Source organism: Poecilia formosa, unplaced genomic scaffold, assembly GCF_000485575.1.
Source record: "Poecilia formosa unplaced genomic scaffold, Poecilia_formosa-5.1.2 Scaffold12, whole genome shotgun sequence".
NCBI lineage: Eukaryota > Metazoa > Chordata > Actinopteri > Cyprinodontiformes > Poeciliidae > Poecilia > Poecilia formosa.
Genome location: NW_006799951.1, coordinates 2,635,039 through 2,642,992, shown reverse-complemented (window position 1 = coordinate 2,642,992; position 7,954 = coordinate 2,635,039). Strand labels below are relative to the sequence as shown.

Below are 7,954 nucleotides of genomic sequence, written 5' to 3'. Positions count from 1 at the left end.
TTTTTTCGTTTTTTTTAATTTATGTCGTCATTTTATCACAGAATCCCACTAAAAGAAATAGCTCCAATGCCGGGATCGAGCCGCTCGTTTTGATACCACTTTTGTTGGTGGGCACGCAGCGGTACGAGCCGCATTAACGGTAGTGGAAGAATAATAAATAAGCTATAATAAAGAGACATTCTATTGGGTGTAGAACAATAGGTGCCTGCCATGCAATGCATGGAGGCAGTGACTGCTCTCCCTATGCATTGCTTATGGCAGGCCCCAATAAATAGCTGCCTCTGCACTCGACTTTACTCCTTAAAGTTAAATAAAGCCCTAAACCCCTCCCCCCCCAAGCTTTGAGTTTCACACGTGAGCTAAAATATTTCACCTATTTCTCTGCAGTTGTTGTTCTTCCATCTGCTGCTCCCACCAGGTGCTGCAAAATAGGAAGGTATTATGCAGACAACACAAAACACAGTTTCTGCTTCTTTTTTTTTTTTTTTGCTCTGTGAACCCCTGACATTTCTGCACGAGAAATCTGATTGGCTCTTTGAGTTACAGAGAGTGCAATAAAAAGGGATGTGACAAAGGTAGTGGAAGCAAGCTCAGAGCAAGTTTAAACAATTGCTGTCTTTGAGTCAGACACACACACGGGGGGAGTTTTCTTTCAAAGCCAAACTGCTTCGGTGGAGTTCAGGGTAGAGCATATGGAGACAAACTACAGAGAAACACTGCAGGCGGACTTTGATGCATTTGATATATCTGAAGAGCTCGGATTTATCCTTGAAGAGCCACTGGTAATATTTCTTGTCATCTTTTCTTTTCTAAAATGACAGGCATTCAACAAATGCCCTAAGAATAACGATATTATCCGTTGTGTAGGAGCAGGGTTATTTTTTTTATTAAATTTTGAGCCCAAATATTCCTTCTGTCTCCTCAGTCTAAATGTTTGGTCAGCAGCACACGCAATCCCTGCAGACTGAAACAGATAAGTTTGACTTGGCTTGTGTAACGTTAAGGAAGGTTATTGATTTGATGGAAGCCTGTTGTTTCTAGCCTTTGTTGAGCCTTTCACATGACTGTGACTGTGCAGTAATGTACAAAAATAAGTTCATTTAAAAAAAAATGATCAAAGGTCTGTCAGATTTTTGTTTTTGCCTCTGTCTCATGCTGTATGAATTTTTGTATATTTTGTCAAATCATAACCACAAAGATTCAATGTATCTTGCTGGAATTTTACATCAACCAACAACAAATAGTGCATAATTGTCAAGTGAAAAGAAACCATTCATATATATATATATATATATATATATATATATATATATATTTTTATATATTGAAAAACCTGAAGAATGTGACTTGCACTTATATTTCCCTTTACAATGACAGCTCTAAAAAATATATATGCATTCAAATATACCCGTGTATCATTTTGGCACACCTGTAAACCTACTAAGACATGACCATCCAGCTAAACCAACAGGCAAAGAATTAATAAATCAGAGAAGCAACTAATCAGTACTATTTAAAATTTGCCACAAGCCGTTTAGGGATCAAAGCAAACTTGTACCAAACTGTGCTTTGGTGAGATTGAACTTATTGATCCAACTACAAAAAGGCATTTAAGGTGAAAAACTTATAATGCACATAACCCTGAAGGTACCATGCCTTTTGTGGTGGTGGCACTAGGCTATGGTGGGTTTAGGCTTTTCTTCTACAGAGAGAGGGATTGTAGAAGAGTCGTTGTGTTGTTGAGGATGTGGAGCCAAACACAGGAGGGTCATAGAAGAAAAACTTGTTGCAGGCTTCAAAAGACTTGAGACTGAGCTCAGCTTGCAACAGGACTGTAATCATAGCACCAGAGCTAGAAGAGTCAGATCAAAGCTTATCAAGCACTAGAATGGCCAAATCAAAGTCCAGGAAACAATCATTTCTCTATAGCTCAGGGTCCAGAGACAGAACACAGCAAAGGGTGGAACAAGAGGCTGGTTTTTACCACGTTATCTTGCAAAAGAAAAAAGTTGTATTTCCTTCCCAAAGACAAAATAACAGCTTATCTTCTAATAACATCTCTCCTCCCTCGTCTCTTAGTTAGCTGATTTTCTTTTATTTCTCCACAGCAGACGTGAAGTGATGATCTACGTGAACATCTTCAACAAATACAATCCCAAACAAAGGAAAATCAATGAATATCTAATTTTATTCTTATCATCTTCCAGACTCACCTTCCAGATTATTATCGGGTGTGGCTGGACTTGGCAAATAACCTGACACATCTGATTGAGTCACGTAAACTGCGAGATGTCGTTCATAAGGTAAGAGCGTGGAAGTCTGTTGCAATAAGAATTAAGAAATTGCACAGTCAGATTCATTTTCATCCCCCCACCCTGACACCCCCAAGCTCCAGCAAGCAATGAATACAGTGTTTACTGTCACCAGAAAGTAACTACAGGTGAATCTAATCTCCATTCAGATGCCAATTTTGAGTCCCCATCATTTAAGTAACCATCGGGAGCTCCGGCTGGCCCATCTTGCCCTGGGGTTCATCAGTATGGGATATGTATGGCAGGAGGGACAACATGAGCCTGCACAGGTAAAGCACCACTGCACTCGAGAAAGATAGTGGAAAAGCTATGATTTGTTTACTGGTGACATGGGAGGGTAAAGCACGGCCACCAGCCTCACATTTATATCCAAGCTAAAATATCCACAGGGCCTCTTATCAGGATCGCCTTAATAAGGTAAATGCTGAAGTCAAAACATGAAATTTGGTGATAGTTTTTAAAAATTCACTGTTTCATGCAGTGTGGATTATTGTTTTGGACAAATTTTCTTGATGGTGTTTTATTGGAGCTTCTCAAAAAGCCAAAAAGTGAACTATTTTTTTTTTCAAAGTGAAAGCATTACAAGTTATAAAGATGAGGATTTCTTCACAAAATAGGTCAGGAATATCAAGAACTGAAATAATGTTGGAAGATAAATACCAAATTTCAATAAAGCTCTGTGGGAAAATGTGTAACATTTAAGAGTAAAAGTGAAAAAACTTCGCTCGGGTCATAGTTAGTGAGAAAAAAAGAAAAAAAAAAAATCAAAGGAGTCATCAGGGTCAGATTCGTCCTGCTGGAACAACCCAGTCTGCTGATTGGATATCTTTTTTATTGATTGGTTGTGAACCGAGTGAAAGGAGCTAACTGCGTTCCTCAGAAGCATGCTGTTTTGTAAGTTAGCCTTTTGACTGAACTTTAGTATACTGATTGCTTGGCAGATTCTTCCCAAAGCCCTGGCCTGGCCTTACTGGCTAATATCTCGCAGGATCGGCCTTCCACCCATTCTGACCTATGCAGATTCAGTTTTAGCCAACTGGAAATTAAAGGATCCCACAGGGTGAGTAGTATCTTTTTATTTTTTTTATTTTTTTATTCTTACACGTTTGACCTCACATGTGTACACTAGGAACCTTCATTATAATAATCAGGGGTGTCCCAACTGGAACTTTTTGTCCCAAACATCGATCAAAGTCAATTAGGACTAGGCATCAGCAGACACCAAGTCACACCTATTCATCTAAGTTATAAAAATGGCAAGACAAAAACTACAGTAAAGTTTTTTATGAAATGAAACCAATAGTATATGTCTCAGCTATACAATACGAGCTGGCTGTAGCAGGCAGAGTAGGTCACATAACAGATGTCAGGAATTCACTTTAGCCTCGCTTTCTCTTTCTCTCTCTCTCTTATTCTCTGCATCTTTCTTTCTCTCTGAATGTCTTTGCAAAAGGCGAGGAAAGAGAAGCAGAAAACCCAGGTTTGAGCTGAAAAAGAAATTGCAGGAACTAGGATTTTGCATTTGGAAGCTCAGCACATGCATATAGGCAATGGTTGATAACGATCCTTTAGAAATGTCTTGACGGGGTTTTGGAGCCGTTACTTGGGATCACGTTGGGACATCCCTACTAGCATTTGCTCAAATACCAAAAGTCTTCCTGAAACAAATGTTCCACTGATGTCTCACTTTTGTTTTAGGGATATGGAAATTGGGTAAGTCTAGAACATTTTCTTTGCATCATCCACGTTGCATTTTTGTTTGGTGATCATTTCATGTGGGTCGTTACATGACAATTTTTTCTAAACACAGGAACATGGACTTAATATTTTCCTTTCCTGGAGGGGAGACTTGCAGAGGGTTTTTTATGGTGTCGTTGCTGGTGGAGATGGCTGCCAGTTCAGGCATAACGGTCAGTGGTTTTTCAATCAGACTTCCTTTTTCCCACATGAGCCCCAAACCATTTGCAGTTGAAGTCGAGTATTTTAATACACTGTATTGAAGAACAATAACAATTTTTGTCGCTTCTTTGATAATAAATTAGTTTTTTTTTTTTTCATTTTTAGGTTAGTTAGCCTTATCAAAATTATTTGCAAAAACCAGAATGTTTGGAGAATTTTGTAGATACTTTTTTTTTTTTATGTTTGGTTCTAATGTTTTAGGTTTCCTTCCATGAGTTTCTAACCACAGGTTGCTGGAATTTTGTCCCATTCCTCTTGACAGAACTGGTGTAACAGAGTCAGGTTTTGAAGACCATCCTAGGTTTTCTGAAGGTGCTGCAGTCACATTACGATGCTGCCAACCTCAGTGTTACGATGTCATTCTCACGTTTACAAGCTTCTTCCTTTTTCCCCTAAATGTAGCGACAGATCTTGTGGCCAACACTTTACTTTTAGTTTTGATCAAACCTCACCACATGTCACCTAAAATAAAGGTTTTTCACTTTTGCAGTAATGAGTTCTTCCTCACTCAATGGCATTTTAGTACCTGTGAGCACTGGGCTTGTTTTTAGACAATGCCGCTCTCTTTCTGACTTTAACCACCGTCTTCACAAGATCTTTTGTTTCTGTTCTGAGGTTGATACACAACCGTCCTCTAGATTTCTTGGTTCATTTCTTCAGTTTTCCCATGATGTCACAAAAGATATGCGTGTATTTGAGGTTTTGAATCAAAGTACATCCATAGGTTTGCCTCAGTAAAACTCAAATGTGATAACAACTGAAACTTTAAAAAAAGTTATTACATTACCGTCTGCATTTTCTGAGATGGTTTAAAGGTGTATTCGTTTTAGTGTATCGAAACATCTGACTGAGGAAATAAGAAAAAAAAAAGTGGTCTCTGTTGTGTTTTCATAAACAGTGAATGTAAAATCTGGTTTCAGTTTCATCTTTTCCCTTTTGTGTTTTATTCTGTTGCAGTCTCTGTGTTATTGTCTCTCGTAACTTAGCAGTTCATTTCTGAACTCTCAACTCTAACCAGGGATCCCTGGAGGTGATGCACGCCGTGAAAATCTCCGACCTAATCGGCATACAGAAAGGCCTAATCAAAGTAACACAGTCTCTGAAGAAGATGAAGGAAACATTCCAACTCATGCACAGTAATTTTCAGTTAAAGCTACATCAATATGATTTTGCAATTTAACGGTAAAATCGAGGTTAATTAAAATAACTTGGATTTGTGCACGATCCAGATCATGTCGAGGCAAACGCATTTCATGGAACATTGAGGATTTTTGTCTCAGGGTGAGTTTTTGCAGCTGTCCCAATGTCCCAACTACCTGAGATATTAATGATCCAGATCTTATTAGATATTTCCTTTTGATCTCACTTTGTTATTAGAAGAAGAACTTGTGTTGAGTAAGCTGGATCTGGACTTTTCAAATACTTTTTAGGTGGCGAGATAACCCTATGCTTCCAAGAGGGCTCCTGTACGAAGGCGTTAGCAACGAGCCGGTTTTGCTGTCAGGTGGAAGTGCAGCGCAGAGCTCAGCCATTCAGTGCTTTGATGCTTTGCTATGCATTCAACATGAGGGCGAGACAGGTAAGGACACATTTCTATTGACCTTTAACCTGCTTAGATACCCTCCGTGAACTACTGTTGCCTTTTGTGAAGTCAGTAGATATCCCAGGTGAGAAACCTTTCCAGAACAGGTTGTTATTTTTATTCTGCTTCCTCTCTGCTGTTGTTTTTTTTTTCTCATTGATTTATCCTATCTAGGAGCCTTCCTGACACGCATGAGAGATTACATGCCCCCTGCACATCGTCAGCTGATTGAAACTCTGTCTGTCTGTCCGTCGCTACGAGATTTCATTATGACTTGCTCCGACTCTGACCTCTGCCAGGCCTACAACTCCTGCGTCTCTGCTCTGGTGGATTTACGGAGCTATCATCTTAACACTGTGGCCAAGTACGTCACTGTGCCTGGTAACCGTGCCAGAGCCATGGGCTGCCCTCTCAGAGGAGCGGGTACTGCCCTCAACACCACTGGAACTGGCGGCTCGAATCTCATGGTTTTCCTCAAGACTGTCCGTAACACCACCCAGAAGGCACTGATCTTAGAAAGACCCACGACATCAAGAGAAACATAAACTGGGATATTTATATTATTGTCTGCAGGGATGCGTAAAACATTTTTATGAACTGTATTTATGAAAAGTTTACTAAAAGATATGTATGTGTAATTATTTTCAGGAATTTTTAAACGTGACAGTAATATTTGTCAGTTCTTGCTTCAGTAAACTCGTGTTGCGCTGCAACACGAGGACTTTCAGAACATTAGAAGTAAACTGTAATAACTGTACGGTTCTAAAAGAGGAACCAAACAGTTGGACTTCTCTTTTAGCAACCGCAAGCTGGACAGCCAGTTAGGTTGCATTGTGTCATCACTGTGGAGAAAGAGGGGGGAGACACCAACATTAAAACAGAAATCATTCAGAGAATGATTTCTTTCAGCTTCACTGTTTGTGCTTGATTTCAGCCGCTGTTTTGTTTTTTCAAGCTAACCCAGTCCAGCGTACATGAAATAAACCTGAGAAACAGAGATAAATATTAAGCATTGATTTCAAAGCAATTTTCTGCTAACTTTTCTTAATAAAAACATCAACAGTATTTTTCTGTGATCTGTGGTTAACTTGAAAAAAGTATTTATGATCAAGTGATGCGACAGAGCAAACACTGAAAAAGTAAAATTTTGCCTTTGCCATTGATTTCTTCCTGTTTGAACTGTGAGACTCAGAGTTGTCTTCCCTCTCATTAATGGATATGTATGCACAGAAGCTTGAAAGATTTCACAAATCTTTCAAGTTTTTTGTGATGCAAAGAACAGGCCATGACAAATCATTTCAAAGCTTTTTCTATTTTACATGATACATATATCTTGCAACACCCAATGTCTCAAATCCAGCTGAAGAAAAATAACCTCAGATGCTGATATTCTGTTGGGGATGTGCTGTGTTCCTTTTATATCAAGTATTCCTATTGGAATTATGGTTGAATTTTATTTTATTTTTTCCCATCAGACTGTAGGACATTCTCTTACTTCATAAGGGGGGAATTTTAGCTTGGACGATTTTTCTATGAAGAATTAAATTCTGTTTTTTAACCTAACTTCTCAGTCCGTACTAATCTCTTTGTACCTTCTACTGGCTGATACCTTTTTACAATATTTTTGATCCTTTGTAACTTTTGTTAGCAAGTTGTACTCAGACATCTGCACCTTGTTTCACATTAAACAGATCCTACAATTCCAGGGGTAAGCTCATAATGGGGGAAATCTTCAACAAGGTCCTTGTTTTAGAATTTACACATAGTCAACTGGGTTATTACGGCTTTTTATTTATCATGACTTTTTTCCTTGTTTTTCACTGGATTATTGTCACATTAAAACGGCTGCTGTACGTTTTTCTTTTAGAGGGATTTTACTTAAAGTAGAAAGAAATCACAGTGTGTTTCTTGAAAAATGAAATAAATCCTTTGAGAGATGGAGACTAATAGCTATGAAAACTAAAACGTATTGTATATGACTCATACAATCGTCACGAGGTCAGGAAAATACTATATTTGATGTTTCTTAGAATTAATGCAAAATACAAAAGATCTTAGCAGAGCTAGTATGCACTGATGACGCACAGCGGGATGGATGCAG

General features: G+C 38.7%; 1 protein-coding gene across 1 annotated transcript; it reads left to right on the top strand.

Moving 5' to 3' along the window:
* Positions 1–561: 561 nt before the first annotated feature.
* On the top strand, positions 562–7,416 carry LOC103133561 (indoleamine 2,3-dioxygenase 2-like). The gene is made up of 10 exons (XM_007545345.2): positions 562–782; positions 2,208–2,303; positions 2,462–2,581; positions 3,254–3,372; positions 4,011–4,025; positions 4,123–4,222; positions 5,290–5,407; positions 5,501–5,552; positions 5,702–5,850; positions 6,028–7,416. The coding sequence occupies exons 1-10, from the start codon at positions 693–695 to the stop codon at positions 6,396–6,398; spliced, it is 1,230 nt and encodes a 409-aa protein (XP_007545407.1). The 5' UTR covers positions 562–692; the 3' UTR covers positions 6,399–7,416.
* Positions 7,417–7,954: the final 538 nt, after the last annotated feature.